Source organism: Thunnus maccoyii, chromosome 23, assembly GCF_910596095.1.
Source record: "Thunnus maccoyii chromosome 23, fThuMac1.1, whole genome shotgun sequence".
NCBI classification, from domain to species: domain Eukaryota; kingdom Metazoa; phylum Chordata; class Actinopteri; order Scombriformes; family Scombridae; genus Thunnus; species Thunnus maccoyii.
In genome coordinates, this window is record NC_056555.1 from 11582015 (window position 1) to 11602564 (window position 20550).

The 20550-nt window shown below is 41.7% G+C and overlaps 1 protein-coding gene across 1 annotated transcript; it reads right to left on the bottom strand.

Moving 5' to 3' along the window:
- Positions 1–6593: 6593 nt before the first annotated feature.
- On the bottom strand, positions 6594–19297 carry yaf2 (YY1 associated factor 2). Its single transcript, XM_042403998.1, has 4 exons — positions 19128–19297; positions 18514–18639; positions 7244–7399; positions 6594–6853 (listed from the first exon to the last, which is right to left on the bottom strand). The coding sequence occupies exons 1-4, from the start codon at positions 19151–19153 to the stop codon at positions 6601–6603; spliced, it is 561 nt and encodes a 186-aa protein (XP_042259932.1). The 5' UTR covers positions 19154–19297; the 3' UTR covers positions 6594–6600.
- Positions 19298–20550: the final 1253 nt, after the last annotated feature.

Here is a 20550-nt window from a genome sequence, read left to right on the forward strand (position 1 = left end):
GTTTCCGGTCAAATTTAAGAAAATAAAACTCTTGGAGGTTTCGCAGTTGTAGAACTACGCCCTCTGGCGGTCGCAATATGTACTGCATTCATTTGTCAAGCTTTAAAGGTGCAGTATGTAGAATTTAGAGCCATCTAGCAGAACGGACTTGGCAGAAGTTGAATATAATATTCATAAGTATATTTTAATTTTTTACTCAGCTGTACTTGTCCTGCAAACTCTCTGAATCTGCTAAGTTATGTTCCCTGCATAATTGCCTTGCTGTGGTTAAGGATTGGATGGCAGAAGATTTTTTTCAGCTTAATTCTTCCAAAACGGAAATCCTTATTATAGGCCCTGAGCACACTCATGGCCAAGTTCTGCCTGCTCTTGGCTCTCTAGCTCAGCATGTGGTACCCACTGTTAAAAACCTTGGAGTTATTTTAGATCACAACCTCATTTTCGAGTCCCATGTTAAAAGTCTAACTCAGTTGTGCTTTTTCCATTTGAGAAATATCTCTAGAATTAGATCTTTTATTTCTTTTAATGATCTTTTAAGAGTGATTTATGCTTTTATCACTTCTCGTCTGGATTATTGTCATCCAGACAATAACATGTGTTAACATGCCTTGGCCAAAACATGATTGTATGGCTTCAGGGTGTCCAAAATGCAGCCTTTTTACAGACTTTTAATCAAATGATCATATCTCCCCTATTTTAGCTTCCTTTCACCGGCTGTCGGTCCATGTTAGAATTGATTTAATCTGAATTTTACTTTTGACCTTTAAGGCCTTGAACGGTATGGCACCGAGCTACTTGGCAGAGCTTCTAAATCATTACTCACCAGCATATAGCTTGAGATCCTCTGATAAGGCTCTGCTAGCTATTCCCTGGTCAAGGCTGAAGACTAAGGCTGACAGGGCTTTTGCTGTCAGGGTGCCAACCCTTTGGAATAGTTTACCAGAGGAACTAGAAAATTCACTGTATTATTTTAAATCTTCTCTCAAAACTTACTTCTACCATAGGGCTTTTTATTGTTTTATCTGTTTTTTAAAATTTATTTTATCTGTTACTCTAATGTCTTACTTTATCCATTCTTTTTTATCATTACTTATAACTGTTTTATGTGTTATTTTGCTTATTGACTGTGAGTTTGGATGTGATTGTTTTCCTGCTTTCTTTGTGCTATATAAAGTTTATATTATTATTGTTATTATCATTATTATTATTATTATTATTACAATATCAATTAGTGTATAATCACCTGAAAATAAGAAACATGTTTCCATTACCTTAGAATGAGCCCTTTTATATCTACATAAGGAGCAGGTCTTTTTCCACGGAGGCCACCATGTTACACAGTCATATTTCTACAGTAGCCCAGAACGGACAAACTACGCATACTGGCTCTAGAGAGGGCCTTTTGCGTTTTTTGCAAGTTTTGCGGCCACTGTAGGTTCTCCTACATGCTTGGAACTTATGCTGAAATCCATTGCAAGACGGAAATCAGTTCCAAGTCAGTATTCTCGACTTCCAGTCTAAATGCATCCAAGTGGATCTGCTCGGGAAAACATGGACACCTACGGCAAACTGTTTTTGAGGGCCATGTACAAGCAGGGTTTCATTCTATTCTGACACTACAGCATCTGATTTAACAGGTTTACACACTTTAAAAGAGACTGGAGGAGTAGGCAAGTACCGTATGTTCGAAAAGACTTCTATCGAGCACAAATCAACTGAATAGAAATGGCAACTAAAAAGTTGTTAAATTACGTTTTACAAAACAAACACTACATAAAGTAAAAATGGTGAAAAGGTAATCCTGCTTACTGTTGACTGTGTGCTGCTATATTGCTGTGGCTTCAGGTGTCTTTTTGTCAGCAAACTTGGGCTCGATGTATCTTGCCTGAGTTTCCGACTTAGAATTCCACATTGAATGACCGCTCCATTGCACTGTCAGACGTCGTTTTTTTCTGAGTTCAGAGGACAATGGATTGCAGCAATACTGTAGATAGAGGATGAGGGGTATCTGATTTGTTACAATCTACAACCCCACCACTAGATGCCACTTAATCCTACACACTGCACCTTTAAAAAAAAAAAAAAAAAAAAAAAAAAAGAACTTCAATTATATTTTTCTTTATTTACTACCAGTACCTGTCAAAAGTTTGGACACACTTTAATGAGAAAGTGTGTATGTATTTTAAGTGTTTCTGTTCAAAAAATATCGGTGGGGTAGAAGAAATTAAAAACCATAATTTGGATAACAAGATTACTTGGTCTGTGTAGTCACTTATGACTTTTAAGACCCATTTGTGCAGGTACGCACAATAAAATTTTGGCCTTTTCTCATACATATCTACATCTTTTTCATTTGCTTTCATGATAATACTTGAAGGCAAGTCTCTCAGCCTGAGAGACAGATCTCAGAGATGGCACACGTTATCTCAGAGCTGCTGAGATATATCCTGTGTGCATTATCAGTCTTAAGGACTCAAATATTGAAGGGAACTATTTGTTATAACAGTTTTACTTTAGCCCTACCCTGTCAATTCAATAACTGACACTTTACAAAATCACTCTCAACTGCTCTTAAACAGATGTCAATCCTGGGACTGTAAAGTAATAATTCAGTTTATACTTGATTTTATTGTGTGTAATAATCTTACACTTGTATAACAAAATGTCGTGTTTTGATGCTTACTTTGTTTAAGGTGAGTTTGGAGGCGCTCGGTCTCTGCAGCCTCTGTGCTTTTTTCCCCAGTGATTTCCAAACGTACAACTTCACGCTTTTATGTTGAAGGCGATAACAAATGTCCGGATGTTGTCTTTGTTCTCTAAGTTTCACTTGACGCAGATCATGCAACAGAACCAGCAGGTCGGGACCCTAAATGGGGGGAAGGGTGGGAGCGATAAGCAAAGTTGTCCCCACTCCCCTCCCCTCAGGCTCTGTCTGCTGCAACTTTCAATTGATTCCACCTCTGAAAAGCCCCATTCATGGCTTCAAGTGACTAGTCGTCTTTTATTGAGGTGGCTGCTCCAGACAAACAGATAGGATAGGATAGAATAGAATGGAATGGAATAGAATAGAACAGAACAGAATAGAATAGAATGTCCATTGCATTTTCATTTAGTGTGGGAAAACTTAGGTTGTTGACTGATGTAGTTCATTAGCGTGTTAGCAGGCAATCAGTACTAATGTTAAGTAATTTGATAATTTACCCTCCCATCCAGGTACATGCCGGAGCTGACATTTTTACTAATGAAGCTGCAACTCGGTGGAAAGAAACACAATGCAGCCTCCATGCCATGTCATGAATATGGCTTGCCCTGCTCAATGTAGAGCACCTAAGCTGAACTATTAGGTGGGTAAACACTACACAATTTTCATGCATAATTGTGCATTATAGACTTAATCTGTACCTGCATGTATTGTGGTGAATAAACAGTAGTTATTGAATCACTCACCAGATGGAGCTAAAAGGTGCAGCAAAAAATACTCACTCAGCAAAAGGCTAAATAAGCAAACCAGTGTGTAAGCATGTGATCGAGAACCAAGGAGGTGGCTCATGAAAAAAAATATACCTGTGCATAAGAAGAGTTGTTGTTTTTTTTTTTCTTTTTTTGAATTTTGTTATTTTCTTATTCAGACATGTAATAAACAAGTTCACACATTTTAAAACAATAGAGCATGGCAAAGCAAAACAAAACAAAAAATTATCAACAAGTGACACCAACACATTTTTAAGTGTCTTTCCATATTTGCCACAACCGGATAACAAAATGTCTCTCTAAACAGTTCTCACGAGCCCACACACTTAGTCCCAGCTAGTGTAGTGAATCTATGAGAATACGTCTCTGACACATTAAACGATACTAACAAACTAAGAGACATAGCCTGTCCCACATTATACCGAGACCATATATTATCATGCCATGACAGTTCTCAGGATCTGTGCTAAAATGTTAAAAGAATCTTGACAATAACACTGGTATGATGGATAATACAACCACATCAAAACATTGTAGTACAATATTTTAGAAATATCCATTTTATCTGTGTAATTCTACAGGTTTTTATAAGTTATTGTGTAGTTAGGTTGATCTATAGTTGTTCTGCTGGGAGTTTAGTATATTCTAAAGCTCCTCCACTTTGCTACATCAAAATGGAGGAATTTAAACAGTTTCTGAAGTCCTTCACACTGTAAGCCATCGCCTATACAGCAAATAGATGTGCATGTCCATAAGTCACAACTCTTATTTCCATTGTACAAGCACCACGTTGTATCCAAAAACTGGGTCCACTGTGGGTGCAGAGCAGTATCAGCACCTCCTGGGTTTCCACTGGGACGCTGAGCAGGTGTAGCCCTATTTGTGCAGCAGAGACAGAGTAAAAGGAGAATACCGGTGTCATTTACAGATACAGCCCCCCCCCCAACTACCTTCTATATTTAGTTGACATTTCCTCAGTCATTGTGCAATCTAAAGAGTTTTTCAAAATGTTCCTTTCTTCATCGTTTTAACTAATTTCACTGTCTTACACCTGGCTTGAAATTAGCTCTTGAAAAACAAAGTAAAAACAGAGACATGATGATACACGTTTGTGAGGATACAAGTTTTTGAAGACTTATTATAGTATTTGCAGAGACTTGCATTTTGTTCCGCAGGTGTCAGCCCTGAGATACTATCAAATTTAGCTCTTAAGGCTAATGTGTTTGCTATTTATTGCCTATGTGCATATATAGCAGACACATACCAACCTAGGCATCTCTTAACATTTGTGTTTCTTGACTTTTAGTTCCTGTTGGGTCTCTACCAACGCTACTAGTTTCAACTTTAGCACCTACTAGTTTACTTTGACCCTCTGTTTTTTTGGGTGGTAGCAGCAATAATACCATACAGTCCATGTATAGGCCAGAAAACCATATCAAAGAGCTCAAAGATGTGTGGTAATTCTGTGTAGGCTCAGCTTCTCACATTAAACTAGGTCATTTGATTCTATGTTTATATAAAACGTTACTTAATGCAGATTTATGTCTGCGGTAGTTGTGTATATACTTAAAAAAAACTGCAGCCAATATAGAACAAGACCAAGAGTCTGCTGCCACACTAGCAGTTCTGTGTAGCTGCACTTAGGCACACTGGAGATATGAGCTAATTGCTAATGTCAGCACGCTAACAGGCTCACAATGACAATGCTAACATGCTGATGTATAACAAGAATGTTTACCATGTTCATATTAAGTATGTTAGCATGCTAACGTTTGCTAATTAGCACTAAACAAAATATACAGTAGCTGAGGCTGATGGGAATGCCATTAGTTTTAACGTATTTGGTCATAAACGCAAGAGCTGGACAAATTGAAATTTTGACTTTATGATGGTGCCAGATGGACTGTCAGAGGATCACCAAAGTTATTTAAATTGATCCTGAGGGGGACATGAATGTGTGTATCAAATTTTATGTCAATCCATCCAGTGGTTGTTGAGACATATCACTCCAAGCCACAATGTGAACATCAAAGCCCTATGACTGTATCACCAACTTGCTGACAAAATAAGAATAATGTAGCCTACATTACTGGCACAAACTTAAAGCAAAAAAAACACCGGTATTATCCTTTTAGAACCACATACCGTAACTTCCTGCACTATTGAAAGTGGGCTTTTCCAAAAACTACCAGAAGCCTTTATGTGGCCAAAACAAGCATACCTGCACTTAACAATCTGCTCCAGACATTATGGATAAACACCAAATGGTGCCGGTAAGAGTACAGCACTTTATGCTGTGTCAAAAAAGTCACTCTAAAGTTCTACAGCAGAGGCAGTCCAGAAGTAAAAGCTTGGGAGTATCAAGATCAGGAGTAAAGGTTCGCTGTGAGGTTGAAGGTTCAGTGTCGGGACACTGACTGTAATATATGGTTCAGGTTTATAACAGGTAGGTAAAACCTTCCAGACGGAGGCTGAAAATTCCACATGGGGGAGGAGTAGGTCACTCTGCCGGCCACTGAGGATAGCGAGGATAGGGCTGCACATTTCATTTAACAAAAATATTGAGGGGGAAAAAGAAAAGTCATGAAAGGCAGGTGCATCTGAAGGAAACGATAGAGGATAAAAAAAAACTGAGACGGTCCAACACATTGTCCAAAGCTTGTACAAACATTTATTCATCTTTCTCAGGTCCTCAGGTCAGCCCTGAAGCAGATTAAAATCATCTTGTGAGTAAATATACTCACAAGCTTTGGACAGTGTGTGTCCTTTCCACTATACAAAATATCCAAATGAAAATGTGGATTATCACAACTTCCAAGATGGAGCAGAGGATGATTCATATTGCTTTCTAAATGATGAATTCCAGAGGTGTGGAGAATCTTTCAACTGATTAAACTGGCCAAATATGATGGGTTGGCACCTCGCTCTCTGACAAATGGGTCACAATTCCTATTGAAATGGAAATATCCGTAAGAGCAAAAAAAAACCAAAAAAAAACATTTGTTTGCCAGTATTTTGCAGCTCTCAAGTAGAGGCAGGATGTTCCTCCAGTAACCTGTGGACTTGCAAATGAGATGTGTGTGGAGGCCGGGGGTCTTGGTGAGAGGAGGTGGGGTTCGAGGGGTTGACTCAGTGGGACTCTCCGTTTACTGAGCTGCCCTCTCCTCGGGGTGAGGAGGAGCGGGAAAGCCCCTTCTCTGTGTTTTCTGAGCTGGAGCCGTTCTGGCTGTGGTGGTCGGCCGCCGACGCGGAGCTGGAGGACGTGGCCGAGGTGGACGAGGGCTTGGCCTTCTCCTTAAAGTCTGTTATGATGACTGTCAGGTCCCCAACCGTCACCTCCAGGTGCTGGGCGCTGCTCCGGTCGATGTTTTTTAATCGCGGCCTGATGTGTGGGTAGAAAGTGAAAAGTGGGGGAAAAAAAATAAAGCTGAAAAAGTATATAAAGAACCATATCGCTGCCACAAATAAAAGCAAAATACTGTCTTAATTTCCTAGCTAACTCAAATACCGCAGCAATTTTTTTGCTACAATGTCAGTGAGAACTCCAAAGAACATCTTCCAGACACTACTTTGAAAGTTATTTCTGGTGTTTCCTAGTCTCTTCACTTTAATCTTCTGAAGTGCTTTATGAAATATGACAACACATCAACCTAACTTCAGGTGACAACATAAACACCATCTATAGTTTCTAGTGTTTATTCATGCATCCCTGGAATATCTGATTCCTGTTGATCCTCCACCCCACCCGCCACCTTGGTGTCAGCTTGTTTACCTCATCTTCTTGTGACTGTTCTTCTTGAGCGCCGGCTCTTTGTCGCTCTTCTCCCTCTCTACTCTCTCTTTCTTTTCCTTTTTGGGCTGCGAGGGCAACACGAACTGCTGAGTTACCTGCTGCTGTGAGACGAGCTGGGAGACAGGACGAGGTTTCCTGATCAAGGGAGAGAGGGAGGAAGGGAGGGGAGGGGGGGGTGAGAGGGGAGATTGGAGGGTAGGAGGGAGACATGAAGAGGGAGAGAGGAGGAGAGAGTGTGGCAGATTAATGAGAGGGAAAATCACAGTGAACACATGGCTTCATGCTAGCGTTCCACCATAATCAAGAGCCAATAATCACTGCCAGTGCTGGTTACGATGGCATTACTGCAGTGTTCTTTACACTGGCAGCCAGTGACAACACACACTTGGTGCATTCCAAATAAAAACCTGGTCTGTGAGATATGTAATATACCTGCACAGGCTTGTTTTTGCGCTGACAGGGATACACATTGACAAGATGAGATCTGTTTTGGTGAACACAAAGATTTAGTTGGAATTGTAAGTGTGCAAAACATACTGAATTTTTGTGTGCATGTTTGTACTGTTTTCTTTTAGCCGGGTGTTTTTTTTTTTTTTTCCCAAAAGCTTGAGGCTTACACACAACAGAAATGATGTGGGTGTTGCATAAAAAGTAGAAAGGTGATGGCAAAGAGCTTCACAAGGTGTAACACGTACAGCGGTTCACGCTATCTGCTCCAGATTCCTCTCCATTCTGCTGGCGCCCCGACTGATCAGTAGCAGTCGTTAGAGCAGTAACAAGGACGTGATCCCTCACCGGCTTCCCACCGTAATCACTGACAATTGTATGGTGGAATATGTGACCAAGGTGAGTTGCCTGCATGCAGGGACTGAATTTGGGTCTCGAGAATTCAGTCCACCTGGACCCACAAGGGCTTAATTCATTAATATGTCTTTTTTTTGGACAATAAAAACATTGTCTGACGGCATGATTATCTGTCAAACCAGGATTATTCACCTTCATACACTGATTCAACAAAATGCTTAAGATTGATCCAATATCAAATATGTTGTAACGCAGTAGAACATGGTTTACTAAATGTTTCTCATGGTCACATTTCCATCCTCCATGAGTATCTGCTGTCTCAAAAATGATGCATTATGCAATTGGTCTGGCAGCAGTTTGCAAGCATGAAGGCTGCAATCATATTTCTGTGCAGGAGTGTGTGCGTGTGTGTGTTTTGGGGCTGGCAAGAGCCCTAGCCGAGAGGCAAGTGTGTTGAAAAGGCCATCTGTTGAGAGAGTCTACACATCTAGTGCCTGATTGTGCATGCACGCACACACCTACACACACACAGTTATAGGTATGAATGCACAACCCAGCATGCAGATACAGTACCAAAAGCCGTTTATGTGTATACAAATCAAAACCTGGTACACATGAAACCGTATGCATGCTTTATAAAAATGCAATCAACAGACCACACATACACCGAGGCACATAAAGGCTCATGAAATGACTTCACACATGCATGCATGCAGACACACAGACACAACAGTGAGCAGATGAAGCATGAGGGCCTGATGAGAACAGCAGAAGAGCACAGTGTGTGGGGTTTTTTTTCTGAGCCCTAATCAGATCTGAAACTGAACACTGAAAACAAATTTCATAATTCATCAGCCAGTTTCACTGTTTTACTAGTTTTGTGACGTTATTAATAGATTGGGACCTTCCAACAGTGGTCGGCTGCGACGAGACTGAAATACATCCTGTTTCTAGTCGCCTACCTTTCCTTGCTCACAAAACATAAAAAGTATAAATGCTTCAAAAGCCCTGCTGGTAACACTATACAAAAGCTTTACTCAAGTGTACTAACCTGTGTATGAACCCTTTGAAAAGTACTGCAATTATCAAATATTGGCCTCCAGGTGCATCATGAAAAATGGCCCTTTGCACTTGCCTAATGTAATTATAAGGGTGTGACACAGTACACGTACAGAGTGTACAAATGTACTGAGCTCAGTAGAATCCATCCACAAAATGGGTTTGAGCACCTGGTCAAGTGTTGCTGTGCAATACGCCAACATTTTCCCTCAAGCCTCGGTGGCCTATTTAGTTTAATTTAGAGGAAATGCATAAGCCAGAGCTGCTGGTCTGCTGTCTTGTTCTGAGGGCAAAGCTGTTGTTTAACAATTCTAGGATGACCTAAATTAGGGCCCAGCTTCAAAGAGTCTCTCTCAGAGTCGTTTTTTTTTTTTTTTTTTTTTCTGAATTATCATTGCCTTCACAGAACATGCAGTGATGCTAGCAAGGCTAAAGTGAAATGCAAATGGGTCTCTTGGCCTACATAACTGTCTGATAGTGAGGAGATGTAGAGATCCTCTAACATATCTGTCTTGTCAGCAGGATGCTGCAGAACCGCTGACACCTTTTTTAAATAAAATGCGGAGGCCTCTCGAAGTCCTCTGTTCCCAGCTGAAGTAATTTGCTGCTCTCCTTGACATCTTTTACCCCGATACTCGTCCCACAGCAACAAAGCGCTGTCTTGTTTTCTGGATTGCGTTTACTGAAGCACACACAAAACACAGACTGTCGCATCCAAAGTGACTTTCCTGTCCCGAGGCCAAATGTTACCAGCTTCCAAAAATAAAAACAAGACAACTGGCCTCCTCATTCATAAGCTCCTTTTAGTTTGTGTTTTGGCTGATGCCTTCAGTCTAGGATGTTATGTGCTTTATATATTTGTGGGTTCCTGCGTGATTTACTGTGTGAGATGAATAAATTATTTACTATTGACTGATTAATGCAGCAAACGAGCTCTGTATGTTTTGCTTTTGCTGACAATCCAGAGGAAATGTCACCTGAGGCTAATTATGATCTTTTTCTATTTAAATATGAAAGACTGGCTGTGCCGGGGAGCAACGGGGGCAAACTATAAACATATTTTGTACATCCTATCTTCCTCATGTTTTACAATGAAGTCATTTTCACTAATAGAGCCAGCTCAATAACCTGGAGGTGAAAGAGGAGACAGACAACCTAATATTACGGTGAGGCAAAGCAGCAGGCCTAAACAGAGCTGCCTCTGTTAACCCAATCAAATGGTTATTATCTTAGCACTTAGGCCTTCACTAGTGGCCTCCATCTGGAAGCTGTGTGTGTGTGTATATATGTGTGTGTGTGTGTATTGATTCCAACAGGAATTTCTGTGCCTAATGTAACAGCCTATTCTTTCTGACATTAATACTGCGTGTTGGAACTGTTGTTCCAATCGATATTTGCTCCACTCATGCCATCTATTCTACAGCAGCTAATGGAGTCCCGCACTGGGAAATTAGGACGTTATGAGCAGCACTTAAACACACTGAATTCTATTTGCTTTTTAAAAAGGGAAGAGCAAAGAAAACAAGTGAATATTAATCACAGTTTCTTTGTTTTTGGCTTTAATTCACTAAATGTGATCAGGACGTCTTAGAGGAACTAAGAGGAGAGAATATATAGGCGTGTTTGTTGGTCCGTAACTTTAACTTTAGATTAAACAAACAAAATAAGCCTACATCACACTCTCAACCTCTCTGGCTCACAATCTTTTACAGCTTTTGCTTTTAACCTTAAGCATTAGTCAAGCTCGTCCCATCCTGCGGACTCAAGGGGCTGCGAAGTACAAATGCTGCCACTGATCCCTCACACATACACACACTTCACTGACAAGGGAACTCTGGCTGACCCCTACCCAACTACAGTATGTCATAAACACACACACACACACACACACACACACACACACACACACACACACACACAGCGTCTATCGCCATCTCACTCCTCTACCCTTTCACACTCTCTCTCCCTCCTTCTGATGCACCCACTGACCTCACACTCCTCTACCTCTGGCCTGCGCTCAAAAACAGAGGAAAAAAAAACAAAAAAAAACCCAAAACAAAACAAGAAAGCAGCTGTGAACCAACATGACCAGAAAACACGTTCCTCCGGTTCTGATTTTTCACAAGCTGATAGTGAATGTTTGTCCGTAACGGATTCAGTAGATGGCGGAACTGTGAGTCACAATGGCTTGGCCAGAATGTCATGTTTCTGCCACAGTGGACAAACAGGTCATCGACACCACTGCTCTGTGACTCAGCAATTAGGGGCGGTAGTGTGTATGAGCCAGAATCTGTTTATGGACAATTATGATAATAATAACACTACTTCGCCACCAAAAGAGGCTATGTATGGTCTACTGAAACTTGTAGACTAGGTTTTCATTCATTTCCCCATCAGGATGAATTGTAATAACTTTGGCAATCCCTTAAAGGAGACATGTCATATTTTTTTTGTGATTTTCTGTGTTTTATTTTTATACTGTTATGACGTTGGATGTCTTTGTTAAACATGGTTAAAAGTCCAAAACTTGAAGTGAACTTATGTAAAATGCTCCCTGCGAGTCAAAAGCCAGGGCTTCAGCTACATCTACTTCCTCCTTGTGATGACGTCAAAATTGTTCGTGCACGCTCACAAACAGCCGTGAGTTCCGTAATCTTTGTTGCTATGGTTGTTCCGCAGGTCGTCTACTTGCATATTTCAGGCTTGAACATGAAAGGATGTATTCAATAAGTTTCCATTTTGAGTAAAGAACGAGAAAAAAGAAGTGAAATGCTACTACTGTTTGTACTGTTTGTTTACGTGGTCTCCTCAGCTGCCGGAAGTCTGCCGACGGGCCAATCAGAGCGGAGTGGGCCTTAAAGAAACAGGAGCTAAAACAGCCTGTTGACCACTGACCCCTCTACAGAGGCTGAACTGAGGGGCTGCATAAAGGACAAGTAGATAAGCAGTTTCTTGAACTGTAAATCATACAAAGATATACAAGTACAGCCCAAGAATATAAATTACATGGCACCAGGTCAAAATTAGAATTTTTCCAATACTTAATATGTCTGAATATTTACAAAACAAATGATACTCTTACCATAACAATACATGCATTGACGCCGTAGATAATACAAAATCTCCGCTGCAAAGATTTCCACAGGAGTGAGTGTCGAGGTGCATTGATGAATGCGGGTTTCATATTTCACCTAGAAAAGCATTTATCGATTGATTCTAATTTCCTCAAATCTATCTCGAATGTAAGATTTTCAGTGCTTGAAAAGATGTTCTTAATCATAACAGGGCAGCTCTGGCTGTTCTTCCAGGCATTTGCTCTTTTACAGTTTTAAACTGGTAATGAGCTAAATCCCACAAAGAATTCTGCAGATGTTTGGATTGCTTGCTAACATTCGTCAAGTACACTGTGTGATGAGCAAACAGCCCACGGGACTGCTGCTGGACTGCAAATACTCACTGGAGTGCACTGCTATGAACAAATCTCATGTCACTGTTCTGTGATGATTGTAAGATCATTGTGAAATAGCTTATTTTATGCCCTGTTGAACACCCTCAGTCCAGGTGTGTGTGTGTGTGTGTGTGTGTGTGTCAGGTTTTCTATCAGCAGTTAGTAGGCTGCTCCTGGGGGCTCCTCCAACCTGATGATTAATGTCTCTCCTTGCCTGTACATGCTACCGCCGTGTGTGTGTGTGTGTGGAAGAGAGAGAGAGAGAGAGAGAGACAGATGGCTCTCTACGTCCTGTGGTTTATGACACCTTCTACAGCCCGCTAGCCACACTATACCACATTTTCCTCTCTCTCTCTCCGCACAGACCCTCTCGCGCACACACACACACATACACACACGGAGCAGTATGTCATGCATCAGTGTCACTGCAGTAATTACAGGCTTATCACGTAGCCATAATCTTGAGCCACAGTGACGTGATAACAGCCAGCTTCATTGTCCCTGGTGTACATTCGGCGTTTGTATGCTGTGTGAGCTCTAAAACCAGTAACCCGCACAACCGAGCAGACTGCATGACTTATAGAGGATGTAATAACTGCGACAGGCTGATCAAACATTGATTGGTGATATAAAGCCCGTTTTACATGCGCGATACCTGTTGATGGATGCCATTTGTATCAATCATTTCACTTACGTTTAAAAAAATGTCTGACTAAATAAAAATATTCTGTTTATCAGAACCTGCTGAACCTCGTATTTGACATAATCACTCATAACCCAAGTAGAATTCCTAAACTAAAGCACCCACATGACCAAGATAGGCTGGAAAAAATGAGCAGCTGGGTGAGTTTCGCCATAAATGACTCAATATTTAGCATCAAAAGGTGTTGCGCAACAATACTAACGTAGCCTTTTGGTTATTGGCACATAATGGTGGATGATAACACATGACTCTCAGGTGAGAAACAAATGTGTTGCTCTCTGCTAGTAGAAGGTTTTGTGTAATCAGATCAGGGAAATGAACACAGCAGCCAAATTAGGATCAATTTTGGTTGCTTTGCTCTCACACAACTTCAAGGAGTAACTGACTGACTCTTGTATAAATGTGAATACAGGCGGTGAAACGATATTCCCCCCGGTTTACACTCAATTCCACATTGATTCGTTTTTTTTTAAAACAGGGTTCTTTGCGCATCTTCCAGCAAAGTGCAGCTGAATCAGGTGCCTCTCAGTTTGAGGACAGCAAACTTCCAGAGAACAAAAGGGACTGGAGCACACCGATTAATTCACAGCCTTTTAATTGTGCAAACAGCTGTTTGCACAATTAAAGGCTGTGAATTAATCAATGTGCTCCAGTCCCTTTTGTTCTCTGAATTCATTTTTTTTTTTTTTTTTTGCTCAGGCAGCATTGGATGTATGCATATTTAGTATTGTATATTACTATTCCATGCCGGTTGCACACATTTTTACCAATGCAGCTGTTTTGAGAGAATAAACAGATTGAAAGGAGAGATAATGAATCCTTTCCTTTTTTTTTTTTTGCTTTAGAAGAGATTCTGCCTGCAAGTTTTGGAATCCGCCATCCACACAAACAGCAGGCTGATCAGTATCTTAGATTTATAATAGATTATCATCTTAAACCAATCATTGGCTGAACTAATAAAATTCATGCATAAGCTTTACATGCAACTTTTCTTAACACCCTGCCTCTGTTTTATGTACAAAAATAACTCTAAAAATGTTCAATTATTGTACCAGATATCGTCGACTGAGCCGTATTAAAAGCTACGTTTTTATAAACGACTGCAATTGAGCAAACCGGCACAATTACAGCTCAGTTTTGATGTTTGCACTGCACATGAACTGTGAGGGAGAGCTTCAGCGGAGGATGATAAAAACAACATCTAACCAGTCAAATGCTGACAGGTTCCCAGCCAGCCAGAATGGCTCATGCTTGTTTATGCGGAGCTGATGAAACCTGCGCATCATTCAATCTGTCACCAGAAGACGCCCTAGGTTAAGTTCAACTGCCGGGGAGAGCGAGGGAAACACGGGAGAAAGGAGAGAGAGAGCAAACAAGAATTGCTGAGACAAAGTGAGAAAGGAGGGATCAAGGTATGGAGAGAGCGACACACACATACACACACACACACACACACACATGCAAAGAAAAGCCAAAGGCAGAAGTAGAACTAATAGGAACATGATCAAGCTCACTGTCCTGACCTGTAGAAATATAATGCCGCCAAACAAGCTCCTGAACACACAGAGCATGAACATGGTGAGTGTTTCCCTGGTGGGCCTGACTTGTCAGAGCTCACCTCAGTGAGCAGATGCATGTGGTGTAGACTAGACACCAGAGAAGGTCACACACACACATTAACACACACACACACAGAAAGCTCTCTTACACACAGTAGCACTTGGCTATTGTTTAGGTTTAACGGCTGTCTGTCAGCACCGCTCCACACGACATTTCACTCCGAACAACCAGGTAGCAGCGTTAACGTTTCTGATCTTTCGTCTTCTACTTTAAACGCTAAGATGACACTTTAATCCAGGAGAAGTCGTAATAGGCGCACCGGGAGGCGTTGGGTGTCTTGCTCAAGGACACTCTGACTGGGTGTTTCAGCTGATTTAAGAAGCAAACCTGTGACCTTGCACTTATCAAACAGCTTAAGTACCACATTGGACACTGTATCGTGACTTTCATCGATCACAAGGGTTTTCAAAAGGCTGGGACCGAGCCCAAAGAGTCACAGGAAGATAGAATAGCTCACCCACTTTTTTTTTTTCCTGCTGCAAAGTACTATGCTAATGAGGCTGCATGATGTGTTGTGATTCCAAAGCTCCTTCATGTCTTTCTACAGACAGCTTTAATTAAATACTGTAAGCTATCAGCTTCCCGTGCACATCAACCTATTTTTCCATATTAATCTGCACTAATGCTTGTGTCAGGTTTGTGGCAAAGAGCGATGTTTTTAACACGTCGTCGAAAATGTGGGGAATATGCGATATGACTTTTTGCTAATATGGCCTCGTGTGTGGACAATGCAGACAGGCTCGTCTTTTGAACGGAGCGCTGGTTCCGGGGTTGAACTCAACTTTTCAAATTTGACTTCCCTGGCTGCACGAGTTTCAGAGCCGCTGACAGAATTAGCTGAACGCCAGCCAGCTTCCCCCCAACCCCCTCACCCACCCACCACCTTTGTCAATCTTTTTCTCCTCTAATAAGTGACTACAATCCTGCTGATGTATCCCCGTCTTCAGTCAAACTCACAGCCACGATGGCGTGCTTTCAATCAGCTGGCGGCTTTGGGCCCCTGCAGCAAGATCATCTCTCTCCACATCAGAGGGGATCTAGGCGGCGAGATCTGCAAAAACCTCTGCATCATAAAACATTGATCTTCGTCTCCTCACGGCTATCTACATGCAAACTCTCTCTTTCCTCTTACCTCCTAAAATATTTCTCCTCCTTGTCATAGGATGTTCCTTTTTTTTTTTTTTGTAGCATCCATCATCTCTAGTACATGCCAAAAACGACACGGATCCTGTCAGAAAAGGTGACATTTCATGCATTTGGTTGGTGCTTGAGGCTATCTCAAGTGATGAGATGATTTAAGCTACTTTTCGAAGAGCGCACACGCCGGCTGCTGTTGGCTGTCAGATCCTGTGACCTTCAGGTTATGGGACACTTCCTGTAACCGCTGGACAGTACATGCCTGTGTCACGCTTTTATTCATTACTTCACAGCAATGGCTCAGTCATGCTTGTTTAGTAACCAGCAAAGGAATGTGCTGTGCCCTCCATTTATATTCTACATGTCGTTTGCCCTGTAGCACCTTCGTCTTGCTTGCCGAGAGATCCGCGTGTCTGTTTTGTTCGGTCGTTAACAGCTGCGACCACCTGTGTGACCGTTTTGCTGCAGTATTAGCCTGTGTTTGGCATCTATATGTGTGTGTGTGTGTCCCCTACTGAAAGCATGACAACTAATACTACACTTGTGCAGCACTGCAGTTGGGAAGAAAGGGGGTTATTAACAATAAATAAGACCTTCTCCTTTTCGAAATGCGTTGCTGAGTGTCAGGGATGTAAGCGAGGAATTCTGGGTACTTGCGTCCTTGCCAAGTTCCCCCCAAAAAAATGCCCAGATGGGGAAGACAAAGGATGTCATAGCTTTTGGTGACGTGAGGACTCAGACGGGCTCTTGGCAAAGCTGCAGGCCGCTTCTTTCTACGGGAAGCGCGCAGAGTCACTGGAGTGTCCTCTGAACAATCAACGCTCAACTGCAATAATCTGGACCCTATGACAACAGCATGCCCGCTACTCAGTCTCTTTGTTTGTGCGAGCGGTAACTGTGCGCTCGAATGTGTGTTTGTGTACAAATGTGTATGCAGCCATGTGTAAAATTGTTGTCACGTTGAGTGCATCTGCACGTGTGCATCTCTGATGACAGCAGGCTGATTAAGCTGTTGCATAGTAATGAGCTACGGCTGTCTGTCTGGCAGCTGCTCTGACAACCTCTTTTCACAACTAGCCCTCCCACACACACACACACACACACACACACACACACACACACACACACACACACACACTAACACACAAGTGCACGAACGTGGAGGCATATACTACAAGCTAAAGCCGACACCAGAAAACGCCACATTTCTAAAAAAAAAAAGGTATCAAAGCTAACAGCTGCATGTTTCTGTTTTAGTTGGGGAAAGTTGCGCTAATGCAGAAGAGGATAATTGGTGATGCATTAAAGAGTGAGATCATGTAACAACACACACACTGTTTCCCAAAGCCAGAGATACACGTCCTCTCGTTCACCCTTTGTTGTGTTTTCCTCCTGATACTGACTGTCACTCAGGAATAACACTCATTTCCTGGCTCAAATCGCTGATGTCAGGACAAATATCAGCCACAGCACAGAGGGCAATGAGTGTATGTGTGTGTGTGTGTGTGTCAACCTACATGCTGTATATTTATATGCTTGAGCACCTGTGTGTGAGTTTGTGTGTAAGAGGCATCTAGTCCCCCCCCCCCCCCCCCCCCCCCCCCCCCCCCCCCACCCTCACATTACAAATATCTCTGGGGCAACAAGATGGATGTGTGTGCTTAAAAGAGCAAGCCATCCCTCTCCCTCATTTCACTGAGGTCAGTGTCAACACCCTGGCAAGAACACAGAGACTAATGCACTGCTTACAAGATACTTGTAGTTGAGGAAAATACTGGATAAGTATGTCATCTTTTCTCTACAACACAAACATACATAATAAATGCAATTATCATCAGGAAACTTGGGCTGGGTAATATCAATATATTGTGATATGAGACTAGATATCCTCTTAGATTTTGGTTTTCGTAATATCATGATATGGCATAAGTGTTGTCTTTTCCTGGTTTTAATGGCTGCCTGAATTACAGTAAAAGTGATGTAATTTTCTAAACTTACCAGACTGTTATAGCTGTTCTATTATTTGCCTTTACCCACTTAGTCATCATACCCACATTACTCATTACTCATCATAAAATTACTCACAAAATCTCATTGTGTAAATATGTTGTGACAACACCAGTAGCCATAGTAGCCTACAATATTGCAGCAATATCGATATTGAGGTATTTTCTCAAAAATATCATATTTGATTTTGTCCATATCACCCAGCCCTAGCAGAAACTACTATCTCAGCTCAGCTGTAGCTATATTCAACGGTAACATTGCAGAGTCATATAGCCTACAGTAGTTATGGGAATCAATTGTTTTATGGTACAAAATAAATACATGAGGGAGGGGGGAGGTTATAGTGAGATTAAACTAACTCCTCAGTCCCTAAAGACCCCCCCCCCCCTCCCCTCCCCTCCCCAACACACACCCCCTTGGGACCCGCTAATATCCGCTAACAGACCAAAGGTACAGTATCCATCGCCTTACCTTGTTGATGTCCCTTTCCTGACATCACACATCATGCACTTAAAAGCCTCTGCTGTGTTCTTGTACGTGCACACGCTGCAGTCCCAAAACCCCTCGTCGGAGGAGGGCTTCGGTTGACGCTTCGGCCTTTAAAACAATAAATGGAGAGAAAAGATTAAAAAAAAAAACAGAGAGAAAAAAATAAAAAAAATTAACGCAAAGAGAATGTGGGTGAGAAAAGGGGGAAAAAAGGGGGGGCGAGAGGAGACAAGAGTGAGTTCAGTTTGCATCCACGAAGGCTATCGATGGCAAACATCTGGGGTAAGCCTATAGGATTTAGGAAATCATCTGCAAGCGCGCTGTGATCCGACACTGTAATTGGCGATGAGGTTTTAACACCCGCGCGCGTACACACACACACACACTCACAAACACACACACACACACTCACACATACACACACACACACACACACGCAGAGAGAGAGAGAGAGAGAGAGAGAGAGAGGGAGAGAGAGAGAGAGAGAGAGAGGGAGAGAGAGGAGAAAACCCATTTTTTTCCGTGCGCTCGCCGATGTCCGTTCCTCCCCCGCCCCCTCAGCTTGAATATCTAGGACGCTTCAACTCGGTCGTTACCTTGTGGGACTCCTCTTGTCGCCCATGCCAGACCAGGGTTTATCTGGAGGTGCGGAGACGAGCAGAATTGTTGTTATTTCTGGTAATTTTTAGCAAAGAAGCGATGCGCCTGTGCCGCACGGCTTCCAGCTGTCGTGGAAACTCCGCTTGGGAAATAGTCACGTGACTTGCTCTGGCCAATCAGAGGCTGGGTTACTTCCCGAGGCTGACATTCCTCTTGATGAATCCATGCTGCCTTCACGCACTTCCTGTAAACTCGACACTCCCGCACATTCAGGGTGTTAAATATGCAAATTATTGGGGTATTATGACAAACATGACCTTATATGTGTAATATACGGCCAGATATTCAAGCAGGTTTTCACTAACCAAATGATTATTTCACCTATTCGATGAGGGAGGGAGTATTTACAGAAAATCACATTCCCATTAAGTGTTTAATTTAAATCATTATAGTTAATTGTCTTCCTGGCATGTTATTGATTATCTTTATCTCCAGTTATAGGGCAGCATATGCACAGCTTTTATCTTTTTTTTTTTTTTGGAAAAAATAATGGAATATTAAAACAGAAATTACAAGAAATACACGAAGCTAAACATATGATTGATTAATTAGGACATATATAATTTAAGTGCATGATTTTAATATCAGTTGTCACATTTAAGAGAAACATGTTTCTTTACAGCCAGTAGCCTATTTCTCTGATGAGCTTTTTAATTTCCGACAGCACTTAAACGCAGCAAAAGACACTAATGTTGCGTCTTCAGCAGTGTGCTGACAGGAGTCCCACGCACATTAGCTCACCGCACATCCTTTCACATGTATGCCTCTTCGCCTTTGGCTGGCAGATTGCAGAAATGTCGCAGCTGTTTAGATCAAAGGCGCATATCATCGGGGAATCCCTGGCTTTATTTGCCTGCTGACGCAAGAAGCGACCATCAAAAATACAATCCTAACAGAGCAGACTGAGGCAACCAGGGATTCCCAAAGCTTTTCATATGAAGGACAACCAACTGGATCTGTATTTTCTCCCGGCGATGGGATCTTATAGCTGAAAAACCTTAAATGCAGCATGCTGGCTGTTGCATGATTTTGTGTCGCCAGCTGAGCCACTGAAGGTGGTTTAAAATTGGTCGTAATGATTTTGATAGTTTGACCCTGTAAGAAAGAGGTTGCCCAACATTATTACAGAGACAATATGTTACTTCATTTTCTATCTACTGGACATAATATTATGAATATCAGCTTCTATTGTGTTGAACATATAAAATACACAACCTTAGACTCAACGGATTATTACTGCAGGAACATTTTATAGAGAAAATAATCATCATATTATATAAAAATCTTAACAGTAAATTATACAATGATAAAAATGAATTTCCAAAATCAGTTGTTTGCTAATTTTCATTCGTAGACTTA